Below are 17,481 nucleotides of genomic sequence, written 5' to 3'. Positions count from 1 at the left end.
CTGCTGCTGCTAAGTCGCTTCAGTCATGTCCGACTCTATGCGACCCCATAGACGGCAGCCCACCAGGCTCCCCCATCCCTTGGATTCTCCGGGCAAGAACACTGGAGTGGATTGTCATTTCCTTCTCCTCCTACCCTCATTTTTTTCTAAACAGAATGATGACTTGAAAATGTACTCTTAAGTTTGGGAAATAAGGATGCAAAATCATCCACAGTCTTATTTTCCCATATAGCAAGTCTGTCTTTTGTACTGCTTTCCAGCTTTGTGGATCACATATTACTCTATTTCACTCTTGATCTGTTAGGTACCAAGAAGAGTCAGCAGGGTGATGTGTCAGAAAGTTAAATAATAGAAAAACATACTAGCCCAAAAGCACCTGAGCCTTGAAGTCCTATTTATGTGTGTGTTTGTTTGTTTGTTTACCTTACCCACTGCGTGGGTGTAGTGGTACTGACGCAGCTTCTTCTCCCAACAGTGATGATTTCCCTCTTCAGCTTGACATTACCTTACCCAATCACAAGTGAACTGAAGCGCTCGCTCTTATTTTAATGTTTAGAAAGCTTCTCCGGGAGGATCAGTTGGAGCCAGTTACCAAAGCAGCACAACAGGAAGAATTGGAAAGAAGGAAGCGCCTGGAGCAGCAGAGAAAGGATTACGCAGCCCCCATTCCCACCGTCCCCCTCGAGTTATTTCCCGGTAAGCCGTGGAGGGGGCAGGAGGGGCCCCACACCCAAGTGAGGAGAGACCCTCGGTGCCCACAGTGTCAAGGACAGATCTGGAATCAGATGGTGGCCTCTCAGGAATCCTTTCAGTCCATTCATTTGCTAAGAAGCACACGAGCAGAAGGCTCTTGTTTGAAAAGTTAAGATGGATACTTAACTTGATGCTTCCTCAAATTGGTCTTATTTAGATTTTCCCCCTGAATCTTAACGTACCAAAGGATTAGGACATTTTCTAGTGGTCAGGTGAGTGCTAGAAGTAAGAGCCGGTAGAGAAAAGGGAATTTGGGAAGAGGGTTGAGGTTTTTAAGATGTTCTCTACTTGTCTCCTCAGAGGATGGTCCCCCCAAGAACAACACAGGAGGAGGAGGGCAAATCATTTTGGAAAATATGTTTCAGCTAATTGACATTCTCTTCCATTTAAATCCACCTCCCCCCACCCAGAGGAAATTGTCTTAAGAGCAAGCGATGGTCCCCAACTGCCTCCTCGCGTCTTGACCCAGGAAGTCATTTGTTTGGACAGTAGCAGTGGCAGCGAGGATGAAAAAAGCAGTCGAGATGGTAAGATGGAGCCAGAGGTGCCCCTCCTTCCTCCCGACCCAGTGCTCACCCCGAGAGATTAGCTTTCCCTCCGAATAGAAAAGAGTTCCGTCCTTCCGTATTCCGTTTAGGGTCTGACCGTGGCAAATTTCCCCGAGTCTCCTTGGTAAATTTGTTTTTCCCTTGTCTTAACTTGAAGCTGGAAGAGAGAAAAATGAAAAATCAAAATTTTTATGAATGGTAACAAGTTCTAACATTGTTTCCATGCTCCCTTACCATAAGTTGCAGTGAATTATATCTGCTCCCTGAGTCCTTGTTTTCATTTTACTTGGTTGGCTGTCTCAGAGGTGATTGAACTGAGCTCTGGAGAGGAGGATACTCTGCACATTGTGGACAGCAGTGAGTCTGTCAGTGAGGAGGATGAGGAAGAGGAGAAGGGTGGCACCCATGTGAATGACGTCTTAAATCAGCGTGATGCTCTGGGGCGGGTCCTTGTCAACCTGAACCACCCTCCGGAGGAGGAGAATGTCTTCCTGGCCCCTCAGTTGGCACGGGCGGTGAAACCTCATCAGGTGCAGTAAATCTGGATTCTCCTCTCTGTCTCCTTTCAGCTTCCTTGCTGTGGACGTCGCTTGCTGGCGGTTGTTAGCATCACAGCCTGTGAAGTACTTGTTTGGTACCATGAGCAGCTACTGATTGATTCTTCCTCCTAACAGTTGATGCTTCAGGATTTCTGATGGGTGGGAAAGGACAACCCTGAGACATGCCCTGTTATGTAAAAGGTGCTAATCTCTTGGGTTAATAATCTTGAGCCACCTCCTGTGAGATGACTGATCAAGATACTCTCTGAAGAGCAGTGCCTTGGTGGGAACTTGTGGCTCCAGGAGAGGTGTGAGACTCAGAAGTCTGAGAGACTTTCTGGTAGGAAGGCTCAGAGCAGTTTGTGTTGACCCAGAACCAGAAGTAGGACCAGTGAATAAAAGCTCCAGGAAGGCAGAGGTTGACTCAACAGAAGAACTCTAACAGTAAGAACTTCTCCTCATGGAATGGGCTGCCTTGAAGTAAGCAACCAGGGGCAGCCAGGCCAAGACTGAGTGAAAGACCCAAGCAGGAGTTTGGTAGTCCAGATTCTTGCCTCAGATGGGCTGCTCTACTAGGTCAGTGCTTTTCTCTGTGTTCTCCAAGAAGAATGTCACCAGTCAATAAACTAGCCAGGGTTCTGGGAAACTTTTGTAGCCACTCACACCAGCTGTCTGGTCTAATGTCTGCTCATTTACTTAATTTTGACTAGTTCCAAAGAAAGTAAACTAGACCCTTGGTCTTTGCCAGCCAAAGATATTTGTGTTTGTTCCCTGTCAGATTGGTGGGATCCGATTCCTCTACGATAACCTGGTTGAGTCCCTGGAGAGATTTAAGACCAGTAGTGGCTTTGGCTGTATCCTGGCCCACAGCATGGGCTTGGGGAAAACTTTGCAAGTGATCTCCTTCATCGACGTTCTCTTCCGCCACACGCCAGCCAAAACTGTCCTTGCCATTGTGCCAGTAAGTGTTGGGGCGGGCACCACTTGCTCACCCTCTGCAGAGCTCTGGGGTAATGCCTTATGGGCTCTAAAAACCCTGGTAGGCTCAGTTCTGAGCTTCTTCCCTAAAACACCCTTTTTGGACTTAACTTTCTGACAGGTTAATACTCTTCAGAACTGGCTGGCAGAGTTCAACATGTGGCTCCCAGCTCCTGAAGCCCTTCCAGCTGACAGTAAGCCTGAAGAAGTCCAGCCTCGGTTCTTTAAAGTTCACATCTTGAACGATGAGCACAAGTAGGTGGCCTGCCCTCCGTTCGCCCTTTTCCTTTTAGACTTCTTCCCAGGGTCTGGAGTCAAGGCAGTCAGTCTCTCTGGCTATGTGCCTTGTCCTCCCAGATTCCTTCTGGTTTCTTGATGTATCCCCCTCTCTCTTCTTGCTTCTCATTTTTTTCTCTTCCTAGTTTTTCAATAGTCAGAGTTACGTAGCACAGAAATTTTTGTATTCTGCTCGAAGACGTTTTTATATCCTGAAAAATCTGTGTGCCTGGTCACATTTTCCCATGCATACAGTTCAACATGATAGCAGGAAACTTTCTGTCTTCTATCTTTTCACCTTTTACATTCATCTTCTATTAGAAACCTAACCATCAGTCTCCTCTTATAAGCACTAACCTATATTTGACCCTTTTTTTTTGGGGGGGGGGGCATATATTTGACCCTTAATGGTACAACTTCCAAGCTTTAAAAGATGCAAACCATTTTTTTGTTTGTTTTGGATCTAAATATAATGATTTATATTTCCATTCTGTAAATTGAACCTGCTTTCCAGAAATTTAAACCTATATCCTGATCCTGATCCAAGCCAGCTATCCATGCCATGCTTTCCCCTTGTTGATATGGATAACTGAGAAAGTAGACTTTATTTTCTGCGGAGGTCACCTTTTGTGATGTTTGGTCACACACATGAAAATGAAGAGCCTGTGCGTGGCTCCATAGGTAGCCGATCACCTGCTCTTTTCTAGATTTCAGGACTGTCAGTCCACATGTGGTTAATGAAATAGAGCCAGAGTTCAGTTGTTCAGGAGGAGAGGGATGTGCTGAGTGGCACCTGGTCTCAGCTATTCTTTTTCCTTTACTGTGTGTCCTTGGCTCTTCATTCACCAGGGCCTGGGCAGGTGAAATGCAGGATGTTGCCTTTGCTTTTACTACTTTGTATATATTATGATAATAACTTGCAGCTCTCCCTCAAATGTAGTATTATAGTCATGCATGTAATGTACACTTTGGCCACCTGATGCGAAGAACTGACTCACTGGAAGAGACCCTGATGCTGGGGAAAATGGAAGGCAAAAGGAGAAGGGGGTGGCAGAGGATGAGATGATTGGATGGCATGACTGACTCAGTGGGCGTGAATTTGAGCAAACTTTGGGGGAAAGTGGAGGACAGAGAAGCCTGGTGTGCTGCAGTTGATGGAGTCTCACAGTCAGGCACAACTTAGTGTCTGAACAAAAATGCGTACATCTAAGGGGATTGTCACTTCTATTTGTAACATTGAATCTCTGGTTTTTGCTGTTTAACCATCACCAGGACCTAGTCCGTCCTCAGTGCAGTTAGTATGTCTATAATGGGGGGAAAGTCCTTGGGCAGCTGGCCAGCCCTGTGATGCTGCCGCATGAAGTCTGTGGTGAGAGGGACTTCTGACTGTACATCAGCACAGCTTTGCCTGTGAGGAGTTCTTCCTGCAGAACCGGGGAAGCAATAATGTGTTCTTTCTGTTCACTCTTGCAGGACAATGGCAGCTCGTGCTAAAGTGATGGCTGATTGGGTGTCAGAGGGAGGGGTGCTGCTGATGGGGTACGAAATGTACAGGCTCCTCACCCTGAAGAAATCCTTTGCCACAAGTAGACCGAAGAAAGCCAAGAAACGTTCTCACCCGGTCATCATTGATCTGGATGAGGAAGACCGACAGCAGGAGTTTCGAAGAGGTGGGTGGCCTCTCTGGGGATATTCTAGGGGGTAACTTGGGGAAAAGAAGTAGTGTCTGCTCTAGTACCTAATCACATGGGGAGCATTATTGATGTGAGTCACGTGGTCATGAACCAGAAATCCTGGTCCCTGAGGTAAGACTGGCTCTGGCCAGTGGCTCTTGCAAGGCCCTGCTTTCTCTGCAGACAGTGGAATTCTGGGTTGGCCAGGCCACAGACTGGCTTGGGCAAGACTCCCCTATGTCTTCACAGAACAATTAGAAGAGCAGCTGCTCCCTTTACTGCTTCCCAGAATGTTCTGAGACAGCATTAAGACAATATAAAGTATTTAAATTACTAATACACGGAGTAGTAGTAGTAGTATTGTTTGTGTGAATATATAAAAGAAGAGTTTATCATAGTTTTCTTTTTGGTGAAAGCCATTCTTCTCATAGTTCTAGCTCTCTTCTCTCGTTTGAGGGGCCTTGGCCTATTTGGGAAAAAAAGTGCTTTTAAGTTTCAGAGGCTGTTTCATTTTATAGATCTCTTCATCTATGAGATTCTGTTTTCTCTGTTTGCTTCTGTGGCTTTGAAATTTAGCAATGAGCAGCAATTAACTCCAGGAAGACCTTGTCCTTTAGTTAGCTCCCACCAGCCAGCTCTCAGGTGGCTCCAAGACAGTGGTGAGAGCCTGTGGAAGGGTCTGGGTTATTCCCATCAGAATCATCCCAGATGCCTTTTTAATCCTTTAGACTAGTACTCTGAAAGTCATGCCGTCTGCTACCTAGTTGGTGTAAGCCCTAGGAATGTAAGTCAGTTTTATTCTTAGCCTAAAGGGAAAAGAAAATCAGGAAAGGAAAGAGGGAAAAGGGAGATTTACTGCAAGAGTCAGTAGGCTAGGGTCATGTGCCACACCAGATGCACAGGAACTGGAGTGGCCGGCTCCCTTTCACCACTGGGGGCTGACTCTCGCTTTCCTGCTTCCTTCATTTCTTCTGTCTCCTCCAGGGTGCACCCCCACTTCTCATATTGTTGACTAAGAGCAGGCCCTCTCACCCTCTTACTCCGGATCCTCTTCCCTCCCTAGAGTTTGAGAAGGCCTTATGCCGCCCTGGCCCTGATGTGGTGATCTGTGACGAGGGACACCGCATCAAAAACTGCCAGGCCAGCACCTCCCAGGCCCTGAAGAACATCCGCTCCCGCCGCCGGGTGGTGCTGACCGGGTACCCCCTGCAGAACAACCTCATCGAGTACTGGTGCATGGTGGACTTTGTGCGCCCAGACTTCCTCGGCACCCGGCAGGAGTTCAGCAACATGTTTGAGCGCCCCATCCTGAATGGACAGTGTATTGACAGCACGCCTCAGGACGTCCGCCTCATGCGGTACCGGAGCCACGTCCTGCACAGCCTCCTGGAGGGCTTCGTGCAGAGGTGAGCCATCCTCAGATTTTCCAAATCCGTGGAGAGTCCTGGTGAAACAGACCCCTCAAGGCTTTCCTGAAGGGGGAAGGTGGTTATGGTGGGAGGACCCCTTTCTCGTAGGGCAGTAGTAAACCTCTGCTTTTGCTGAATAGCTTTTCCTGAGCAGGTAATAGATGGTGGATATCCAGTAGTTCATTCTCTGAAAGTCTGGCCCAGAAATGCATGTCTCAGAAGTTAATCTGTGAAGTTACTAGGGATATCTGCCTTACTTGCTGAGAGAAGCAAGAGACAGCCATGCCAAGGACTTGAGTAAAAGAATAAAATGGTTTTCAGGGGAATGGCCTCACCAGTTTCAGCGTCTTGGAAGATGTAGGTTTGGCCAACCTGAAGCATTCCCTCGTTTTTCCTTGTGAAGACGGCGTGTGTGGAGAAAGCTTAGAGAAGCAGCCCTAGATCAGGTTAAGAACCTGGAGTTCCCCTGGTCTCTGTCTCTCATTCAGTCACCTGGGACTTTGCTTTAGTTTTTATCCTCAAAATAAGTTTCTTGCTGCTGGTTGCTCAGCATGTCCTCATTATTACAAGGCTGTTGTGAATGTTGAGGTTCTAAAGAAGGATATGTGGCGCCAATGCAGGATTCTGTGGTTCACCTGCACTGACACCTCCTGGCCACACTGCCTTGTCAATTCTGATCTGTACCTTTGTAGGAGAGGCCACACTGTGCTGAAGATTCATCTCCCTGCCAAGGAAGAAAATGTGATCCTGGTGCGACTCTCTCAGATCCAGCGAGATTTGTACACACAGTTTATGGACCGCTTCCGGGACTGTGGTAACAGTGGCTGGCTGGGGCTGAACCCTCTCAAGGCTTTCTGTGTATGCTGCAAGGTGTGTTGAGGCCTCGGGGGAATACTAAGATACAGACTAAGATGCTCATGGTCCCCAGGGAGTCACGCCTGCTGGGAGTCCTTGATAAAGGAAGAAGTTCATTACACTGAGGGCACTGAGGCAAAGCAGTTCCCCGAAGTGCCACTCGTAGACTATAATGTAAATGGTGCCCCTTGCAATTGTGCAGCTGCACAGCTTCTTACACCAAACTTGAGAAATCACTTCCTTTCTTACTGATTGTTTTTCAACTGAGACATGGAGTGATTGGAGGAACATCATGGGACAGAGTTTTTGACTGCTGGCATAATCAGGATTCAAGAAATATATAGCTTAGACTTGCACATTATTAGGAATACCTTCCATTTAATTCTATGTTTAATCAGGTTGAGATCTGTTTTATTCTGATAATGCTTGAGATGGTTTGGGGACAGTCAAGTCTAGTATCTTTAGCACTGAGCCTTGTGAACAGGCTGGCGAACCCCGGCTTGTCTTTGACCTGGCCAGATGCTCTCAGTTGCCTCACAAGCGATCTGTTCCTTTGACAGCTCTCAACTAACCTTGTTGGATATTATTCCCACTGCTCTAATAAATCAGCTGAAGGTGTGTGTCTGGGGACAGATGACTTTCAAAATATTTCCTAGATCAGGGCCAGGGAGCTAAAGCAGACCTGGTCTGTGAGCATGCTTTGGTGCTGGTGTGCCCTTCTCACACCACCCCCCCAGCACCACCCACTTTGCTCAGGAATTCTCAATTCCTGCCAAGAATGTCCCTGAAATGATTTTTAGTTGATCATCATCTTAAGTTAGAAACATTTTTTCATAGGAGAGATTTCATAGCTTCATACAGTAGTTGACTGTAACCACATGGGGAAACAGGAATGTTCTTGTTTAAGAATGCAAGGCTTGTGACAGCCTTTTTGGTCATGTACCAAACATACTGGCATGCCTCCTGGTGTGAATTCTCCCATTCATGTATCATGGAAATCAGAGTCGGTTAGTGAAAATGTGCAGGCTCTTTGGCTACGATGGGGTTGGGGAGACTTTAATTTGGGGTGTGACAGTGGGTGCTGTGGGAGGTGTGTGTGGGCAAGTGCCTGTTGCCAGAGTCCATGGGACACCCTTAGATTGTTCTCTGCCCTGTGCTACCTCCCCTTTAACTTGAACCTCAGATCTGGAATCACCCCGACGTGCTGTATGAAGCCCTTCAGAAGGAGAACCTGGCCAATGAGCAAGACCTGGATGTGGAAGAGCTTGGTTCAGCGGGAACTAGTGCCCGCTGCCCGTCACAGGGAACAAAGGGCAAGGTGGAGGACAGCGCCCTGGCCTCCTCAATGGGAGAGGCGACCAACAGCAAGTTCCTCCAAGGGGTCGGCTTCAACCCTTTCCAGGAGCGAGGCAACAACATTGTCACATATGAATGGGTGAGTCAGGCAGATCCATAAGCCACTGCTGGAAGGGGATGCCGGAGAGCCTTCGTGGGGAGAGGGTAGGGCATGCGCAGTGCACTGTCCACTAAGGTCTCTGCAGGGACCTATTCAGGTTGCCCGTGAGCTACTGCCTTTGAGGGCGAGAATTGTCTTTCTGGTAGTCTGGCTACAGCCTGCTCCAAGCTGCCTCATTTCCTCTCCTACAGGCCAAGGACCTTTTGACTAATTACCAAACTGGTGTCTTGGAGAACTCTCCCAAGATGGTACTGCTTTTCCACCTGATTGAGGAAAGTGTGAAGCTTGGAGACAAGATCCTTGTGTTCAGGTAGGAAAAGAAATGGCCTAGTGTGTGTCTTTGGTAAAGACTGACGCAGCGCCTACAGCCTGCGACTGTCCGGGACTGCGCCGGCCCCGTTTTACGTCCATCTCTGCAACCAGTGCTGTTTGTGCTTTGTCTCTTAGCGTTTCTTCTTTTATCCGGCGCAGTCTCTGCAGAGAACAACTTGAGACCTTAGGTCACTATGTTGGAGATCATGGTCTAACCCTTCAAATTGTGACCCAGGCCAAATCTGGCCTATTTTTGTAAAGCCTGAGAGCTAGTTTTTACATTTTAAAAGAATTTTTTTGTTTTTGTTTTTTTAAAGAAGCATATGCAGGGACTTCCCTGGTGGTCCAGTGTTAGGACTTTGTTCTTCCACTGCAGAGGTCACAGGTTCAATCCCAGTTGGGGAACTAAGATCAAGGAGCTGCACAGTGTAGCCAAAAAAAATTTTTTAATTAAAAATTTTTAAATTAAAAAGAGACAGAAAAACATATGTAGCACAGACTAAGTATGGTCTATGAAGCCTAAAAATATTTACTATTTGGGCCTTTACAGAAAACATTTGCTGACCTCTGGTCAAATCTGCTTCATATCCCCAGCCTCCCCCTACCTTTTTTTTAAAGCTTTGTATATAAGGCCAAATAAATAATGTTATTTATTCCCACTTTTGAGAGAGCTTTGAGTCCCATCAAGGCCTCACTTCTCAGAGAAACAGGTGTAAAGTAGATTGCCTCTCCTTTGTTCCAACTAGATTATGCTCCGGTGAGAGCTAAGTGGCAGGAGCCTGGCTTGGGAGTCTCACAGTGGGGGTTCCCATGTGTGACATACTCTGACAAAAAAGCGGGGATTCTGACTTTGGCAGAGCCTAGTGTCCTGCTGCTTTTATGGTCTAGCTTTCTGCTTAACTTGGAAACAGCTAAATGATCTGTCTCCTTAGTAAAATCCTAATATTGCCTGTGGCCTATAATTCGATCTCATGTGTATTCATACAGTTTTTAATGCTGATGCTATGTGTTACTCTGTACTGAGCTAAATCTCAGGATTTTTTCCATCAAGGAAGTAATAGGTTAGAGAATTTTTTGGTGGGGTGGTGGTGATAAGTGTGTGGATGATTGTTCTCCCTCATGAGCTAGGGTGGTTCTTTGTGGGTAGTTGGATGCGTGAGCTCTCATTCTTAGAGGGGAGCCTACTGGGGAACAAGATTCCCTCGGGTCCGGGAACCTTCTGAACCAAATGTGTCCCTTTCAGCCAGAGCCTTTCCACCTTGGCTTTAATCGAGGAGTTCCTAGGGAAGCGAGAAGTGCCCTGTCTACCTGGTGCTGAGGGGCAAGGAGTACAGAAGTGGATTCGAAACGTCAGCTACTTCCGTGAGTTCATTGCTGCTTTGTTTGCAGAGCCTTGGCAAGGTCTGCCTAAGGGTTTCCTCTCCCTCTCTCCTCTCTCCTTTCTCCATTCTCCATCACATGCACAGGAAGATCTGTGATTTAGCTAGGGAGCAGAGAGATACTAAAAGCAAGCTGCCGTGTGTGAGGCACTGCACAAGGCTGGGGAGCTTAGGCCAGGTACGAGGAGGGCAGAAATGTTGAAGGCAGATGCCCTGGCATCACCCTGGCATGCAAGAACAGATTTAAGGTAGCACTGGCTGACTGCCCTCACCGGAGTTCTACAGCAGACAGAATCGACATGGTGAGGATGCTTGGAGAAGGCTTCCTGGAGGAGGTGGAACTTGGACTCGACTTGCAAAGATGGAGAGAAATTGAATATACAGAGCTGGTGTGGCCTAAAGATCATCCTAGGCCACACAAGAACAGTGAACACAAGCCTAGATCATGTATTCTCACTGGGGAGAAGGTGTCCCTAACGAGGTGAAAATCGGGTCACCAGGGGACCAAAAAATGGGAACTTTTTAGAATTATAAAGCACAAATATGCATGTAATTAATTAATTAAATAGTATACAGTATATCTGTGGTATGAAAATTTAATGGAGAGCATGGTGATTGGGGGTGGGAAAAAAGAGTGTTTAAAGGCTCCTTAATGGGGTGGTAAAGAAAAAAAAAGTTGAAAATTACTGACTTCAGGCACTTACTGACCAGATACTGACATTTTGGCCCGTTAATTGTTACAGAGGCCTGCCTTTGGCATTGTAGAGTGTTAGCAGCATCTCCTGTCCCCACTCACTAGATGGCAGCAGCATCCATGCAGTTATAACAACCCACCCATCTCTAGACATTGCCAGATGTTCCCTGTCGGGAGCAGGGTGGGGAAATCCCTTTTGTTGAGAAGCCCTGGCCTAAAGGAAAGATTGAGAGAAATGGAGGGTCAGGGGATGGCGAGGAGACTCCACCACCCAAGATCCGTGTGTTGACTGTAGGCTTGTCCCGTGATGAATCAGTGCTGACCTGCGCTTGGAAATTGTGGGAACTCAGGTTGAAAGCCAGGTTGGGGTGTTGACTGAGGGAGCCTTTAATACCAGGCAGTTAATACCAGGCTTCCTACATCAGTAGTAATTCAGTTCTCCATGTAGTATTTCATGCCCTTAGCTTTGCCTTCTTCTCTGCTTTCCTCCAGGTGACAAATGTAACCTCTCCTCCCTTATTCCTTTTTCTTAACTGAAGCCTACTTTTTCTTTCTTGTGAGCGTCCCTCCTTTCATTCTAGTGTCCCATCCGATTGCTCCAGATCATTTGGTTTTTGTATTTTTTTAATGTCTCCTTCAAGCAACTCCTTAGCCTTAAGAGTTTGTTAACTGTGGATTCCTGCCTGGTGAAGGAACATCATCCTTCCTTATCAAAACAGAAAACCCTTGGTCCTTTTGTACTCACTCACAGGACTGAGGCAGAGCAGTTACCTTAAACCAGTTCTTACCAGGCTTGCTTAACTAGGGTGATTCTTATGCACTCTGAAGTCTAGGAACCTTGGCCTTAGATTTGACCCAAGGTACTAAAGAGAGAAACACAGTTTATAGATGCCTGGGTCTCATGGTAGGTGCCTACGGAATGTCCAGGGCATGGAATCTGAGCACTGTAGTGTTTGTCTTGTTTTGTTTTAAAAATCCGTTTGCTCATTGATTTTTCTGTGTATCCCTGTGCTCATCATCCATTTCTTGTTTGTTTCCTTCTGTCCCAGGGCTAGATGGTAGCACCCCTGCCTTTGAGAGGGAGCGGCTCATTAATCAGTTCAATGATCCCAGCAACCTCACCACCTGGCTGTTCCTTCTCTCCACAAGGTGAGTGGATCCTGAAATGGGGAAGTCAGAGGGCTGCATTCAGGGCATTTGGCCACACGGGCCTGAACCCCAAAGGCTTGTCCAAGTTCTGTCAGAAGAGATAAAGATCTCAGATTTGTGACTTGTTTTTGAGGTGAGAGAGGGGGCCCCCAAAGGAAATTTTGTTCGAAGGGTAATAACGATAGTGTTATGAATTTCTCTGAGACTTTCATTCACAGTGGTCATAATTAGCTTTTCTCTCAGGACTGTTCTGAGTTTTAGACAATGTGATGAATGTGAAAGTGCTTTTATAAAGTACAAAGTGCAATATAACTATAAAAGGCTGATGGCATTTAGTTTGTCTCATGCCAAGCAGCTTGAAGGCTGTGCTGCCTTCTGCATCAGAATGCCCTTGATAGGGTATAAACTAGTCATTCTCCCAAGCTGTTAGACCAAACACATCAGAAACATTGGAACACAGACACTTCCCCTCACTCAGTGACATCACTCCTCACTCATCACAGAGGGGTGGGAGAGTGGATTTTCTTTCTGATCTGGTAGGTACTTCTGTGTTGGAACTTCAGGGCACCCTTTCAGTGCCTGAGGAAGGTACTATTCTTCAGCAGAATCCTCCAATATGTTCTGCTTAGGATAAAGAGGAGGATATTCAGGTAGGAGTAACAGGGGATAAAACCTATCTGAAAACTGTCTTTAAACTAATCATTTGCTGTGATTATTGGCTTGTGTTTTAAAGGGCTGGGTGTTTGGGCGTGAATCTGATTGGTGCCAACCGAGTGGTGGTGTTTGACGCTTCCTGGAACCCTTGCCATGATGCTCAGGCTGTATGTCGGGTATACCGTTATGGCCAGAAAAAGCCTTGTCACATCTATCGCCTTGTGGCTGATTTCACCCTCGAAAAGAAGATCTATGACCGTCAGATTTCGAAGCAGGGCATGTCAGGTGGGCCATCTCTCAGGCTCAGAAGAGGACGTTTATACAGACTGCCATTCTAATTGTATCAAAGGAGGGGAGGAGAGGGGCAGGATGAGGAAAGGAAACACAGGCAGGCTTTCGATTTTTGATGCAAATAATTGCTTATGAGGACATTTAGCTCAAATTGTTGAAGATGGGTTTAATGATAAGAGCTGAGCCTGATTATGCAGGTATCTCTTAAGATATTTCTGTTTCATGAGGGTCTCAGACCTGCTCTTTGACTTTTAGGTACGGAGTAGCTTCAGGTGTTCTAGATATTAGTGACAGTTACACCACCCACCACGTCTCTTCTCTCTGCCAGTCCTTGGAGCGGTGCTTTTGTGGTCTCCTTTGCCGAGACCTGACTTCCTCATGTCTTTTCCGTTCTAGATCGGGTGGTGGATGATCTCAATCCGATGCTGAACTTTACTCGAAAGGAGGTGGAGAACCTACTGCACTTCGTGGAGAAGGAGCCAGCTCCCCAAACATCCTTGAATGTAAAGGGGATCAAGGAGCCAGTCCTCCAACTTGCCTGTCTGAAGTACCCTCACCTCATCACCAAGGTGGGACCCCGGTGTGAATGTGTCTCAGTGCTGCACTCTCCACTGGGGGAGGCTTGTCTGCTTCCTTCATCCAGAGTTTTATTTCATGCAGATTAATTCAGCTGGTTCTTTCCCTTGCCCCAGACAGTCCCCCCCCTCTCTCCCCATCACCTATCCTATCCTTGTCTCATCCTAGCAGTGTGAGCTCAGCCATGAGGATAATTTGGCCATGGTGAGTTTTCCTAGCCAAAAGAAGTTTTGAAAATGTAGTGTGGTGATTCTCTGAACTCTCCTGTTCTTTTGATATGGAAGGCAGACGTAGGTTATCTAAAGCTGGTGCCAGGTTAGAGTTGAGAATTTATGCTCTTGACAGAAAGAGTAAATGTGCCTGTGAGTCTGAGAGCAGGCTCTTTGCTAAGTACTGTAGACAGCCAGCTCTTTCTTGGTTTCAAAGTAAGGCTTTTTGTATATCATTCATGTTGGTACAAAGACTGGTAATTAAATCAACATCCTCCTGTGTCCCCAGGAGCCTTTTGAGCATGAGTCATTGCTCCTTAACCGAAAGGATCACAAGCTGACCAAGGCTGAGAAAAAAGCAGCAAAGAAGAGCTATGAGGAGGACAAACGTACATCAGTCCCCTACACCCGCCCATCATATGCGCAGTATTACCCGGCCAGCGACCAGAGCCTGACCAGCATCCCTGCCTTCAGTCAGAGAAACTGGTGAGTCACTGAAAAGGGAGGAAGCTGTGCTGCTGGGCCAGGCCCAGACCTCTCAACTGGTTCCTTTTGTAAATAAAAGGAGGCCTACAACTTGCTCTTAGGCTGCCTTGAATGGATAGGTTCTGCTCTTGGATGAGGTGCTGAAGCAGTACTGCAGCCCTGGTGTTTTAAGTGGTTCTGGCTGGAAGAGTGAGCTGCTGGTCCTGTGACTCAGGAGAATCCTTCTGGCCCACCGGGAGGCACAGCTTCCCCTAACACAGACTCCCAGGCCTCCCACACAGCCTCCTCCTATCTGCAGCGTCCTGGTCCTAGCCCTCATTTCACAGTTAAGTTCAAGAGTGAAGGCCAGGTCTTCTATGCGTCCTGAATCGTACTCGAGGAATTCCAGTTCTCTTAATGGGATCTCATTCTGTGTCTGTGCCTTATTCCTAAGCAAAAAGATCTTTTTCTTGAGTACAGTTTCCAAAACTATTAAGATAGGAACAGCATGGAAGCCAGTTGCTAAGCAGGGACAGAGGCTCTTTGTAGGAAATTATAGAATAGTTAGTTATCAGTATTTTTTTTTTTTCTTCTTCTCAGTAGAAGACAGAGTACCTCATAGCCTTTATCACATCAGCTTCCTGCTTGGTTGGTTTGCATTTTTACATTGTTTGATTATCTTGAGTTAAAGATACTAATGGAGAAGGCAACGGCAACCCACTCCAGTACTCTTGCCTGGAAAGTCCCATGGACGGAGGAGCCTGGTAGGCTGCAGTCCATGGGGTCGTGAAGAGTCGGACGCGACTGCGAGACTTTACTTTCACTTTTCACTTTCATGCACTGGAGAAGGAAATGGCAACCCAGTCCACTGTTCTTGCCTGGAGAATCCCAGGGATGGCGGGTCCTGGTGGGCTGCCATCTATGGGGTCGCACAGAGTCGGACACGACTGAAGCGACTTAGCAGCAGCAGCAGCAAAGATACTAATAATTATTTTAAGAGGGATAGGTTTTAGAACTTTTTCTTTTGAATGTTCCATGTTAAAAAAAAAAAAAAGCTTGCCAAATGAGCTTCTAAAGGAACTGAATGAAGCCATGTAAGATTTTATACGACTAAACTTTGGTGATTAAATTTGCTAATTTTTATGTGTAAGATGCTTCCAAACAGAAAATTACTATCTTTTCAAAGACTTCAGACTTTATTTCTGTGTCATTTTCCAAGATACTGTTGCCTGCTCACATTCTCCTCTCTTGTCCTCTACCCCTTTTCTTTCTCTTTTCTGGGCTTTTCCTTGTAACAACAGGAATGGACTAAGTCTGAACCCAGTGGGAAAAAAACCATATGGAGACAAGGTGTGGCAAATGGGCTGGGCTGTAAGGAGATGTCAGCTCCTTTTCTAGCCCAACTGTGGCCCTGTGGAGGGCACCGGCCTTTCACCGCATTTGATCCTGCTGATTCCTTATTCTGTCTGGGTACATGTGAGGAGGCCTTCCCATCCAAATTCCTAGCCTTAGCCTCTGCAGAATATGGGCCTTGGGCTAGATCCTGAGTCCCGCTAATGTCTGAGTAGGGCCCCAAACCCCAGTGAGCGTGCTGTGCTCTCTGGCCTATCCCGGCCATCTGCGGGGCCCCAGGGCTTGCCCAAAGGCAGCCTGAGAGCAGTGACTGAGCACTTCTGCAGGCCTGCTCCAGCAGCATGGTACAAAAGTGTGTTCTTTTATGTGCCAGGTTTCAGTCAGATGACGAAGAACATACCAGTCCCAGAGAGTCTCTTTCCCAGAACTAAAGCCCACAGACTTTAGAAAGCTTAGAGATACGGACTTAATTTCAGAACCTTTAAATGAGTAGCTTCCTCAAGGTACCAACATCCAGCTGAAAGGAAGGTAAAGAATGAGGAATGCCTCGTTGACCACAGGACAACATTTTGGCGTGTTGGTAGTAAGAGATGCACAACCAGGGCTCAGGCTGGCCACAGCCGTGTGCCACTTAGAAGCGTGACTTCTGTGCGCAGTGTTTCGCCTGCTCCTGCTTTTGTGGTGGCTGTGACTATAGAGCCATTTTAGGGACTGGCCCCAGGAGAAGTCCACTGAAAAGTAAGGCAGAGGAGAGAGGTGTCTGCCTTACTTACCAAAACTTGAGGATTCAGAGGGTGATGATGGTTAATGTTGGACAGATGGTCTCAAGGTCACCAGCACATGTGATGTCATGCGGCCTTTTTTTTCTTGGTGAGTGGGAAAATTCCACCCATTTGTCCCCATTTGTCTTGAAGTTAGCATGCACCATGCACCTGTGTGCCCCTCACCCCCCACCATGACTCTGCCTCTTCCTGACTTCTAAGGACAAATTCCTGATGCATGTAGACAGGCAGTCCCAATTCTAGAGGAGCAGATGTCACCTCACATTTCCAAGAAGACATTACTCCACTGACATCTGATTCTTCTTAGACACTGAGAGGCTTTATGCCTCGCTGTGTCTGTCTCTGCTCTGTCTCCAGTCTCCTTTTTAATTGACCATACCCTGCGGCTTCTTTTGATCCTTCTGTCAGCAGCTCTCTGGCTATAGAAAGGGGAAGTCTGGAGAGGCTTAGCAGTCTTGCAGAAAGGTAAGTAAGGGCTGTTTTGCCAAACTCTTGGTATGCTTGTCTTTCTCTCCTAGGCAGCCAACCCTGAAGAGTGATGAGAAGCCCGTGGCCAGTGTTCGCCCCGTACAGTCCACCCCGATCCCCATGATGCCACGGCATGTCCCGCTGGGAGGCAGTGTAAGCTCTGCCTCCAGCACAAACCCAGCTATGAACTTCCCGATCAACTACCTGCAGCGTGCGGGAGTCCTTGTGCAGAAGGTGGTCACCACAACAGGTTGGGAGCTCCTGAGTTCTCTTCCAGGGATGCTGTCCCTTTTAAAATTCCTCTGTTCAGATTCTTTACCTACTGAGCTATGAGGAAAGCCCAAGAAGGTGAAGTCACTCAGTCGTTTCCAACTCTTTGCAACCCCATGGACTGTAGCCTGCCAGGCTCCTTCATCCATGGGATTTTACAGGCAAGAATACTGGAGTGGGTTGCCATTTCCTTCTCCAGTGGATCATCCCAACCCAGGGATGGAACCCAGGTCTCCCACATTGCAAGCAGACTCTTTACCATCTGAGCCACCAGGGAATCCCTGTGTTCATTCAGGAAATATTGATTAAATAATGTCTGCATTCTAGGCAATACTGCACTGGCACTCTAAGTGGAAGTAGAGAAGGCATTGGTCCCTAATCACGAAGAATAT

General features: G+C 47.1%; 1 protein-coding gene across 5 annotated transcripts in view; it reads left to right on the top strand.

The window, feature by feature from the left end:
- The window catches only part of RAD54L2 (RAD54 like 2), a 109,688-nt gene that overhangs the window by 85,255 nt on the left and 6,952 nt on the right, over positions 1–17,481 (top strand). For all 5 annotated transcript variants that reach the window (XM_059880164.1, XM_059880163.1, XM_059880166.1 and 2 more), the window contains exons 4-19: positions 557–696; positions 1,164–1,280; positions 1,605–1,831; positions 2,619–2,801; positions 2,940–3,073; positions 4,568–4,764; positions 5,831–6,173; positions 6,869–7,046; positions 8,215–8,466; positions 8,679–8,797; positions 10,043–10,161; positions 11,922–12,021; positions 12,755–12,960; positions 13,363–13,535; positions 14,041–14,237; positions 16,870–17,069. In XM_059880164.1, coding sequence (XP_059736147.1) covers positions 557–696; positions 1,164–1,280; positions 1,605–1,831; positions 2,619–2,801; positions 2,940–3,073; positions 4,568–4,764; positions 5,831–6,173; positions 6,869–7,046; positions 8,215–8,466; positions 8,679–8,797; positions 10,043–10,161; positions 11,922–12,021; positions 12,755–12,960; positions 13,363–13,535; positions 14,041–14,237; positions 16,870–17,069 — 2,885 coding nt within the window. The remainder of the gene's footprint in view (positions 1–556; positions 697–1,163; positions 1,281–1,604; positions 1,832–2,618; positions 2,802–2,939; positions 3,074–4,567; positions 4,765–5,830; positions 6,174–6,868; positions 7,047–8,214; positions 8,467–8,678; positions 8,798–10,042; positions 10,162–11,921; positions 12,022–12,754; positions 12,961–13,362; positions 13,536–14,040; positions 14,238–16,869; positions 17,070–17,481) is intronic.

This window comes from Bos taurus, chromosome 22, assembly GCF_002263795.3.
Source record: "Bos taurus isolate L1 Dominette 01449 registration number 42190680 breed Hereford chromosome 22, ARS-UCD2.0, whole genome shotgun sequence".
NCBI lineage: Eukaryota > Metazoa > Chordata > Mammalia > Artiodactyla > Bovidae > Bos > Bos taurus.
The sequence above is the reverse complement of the archived record's forward strand: the minus strand, read 5'-3'. Positions and strand labels throughout refer to the sequence as shown.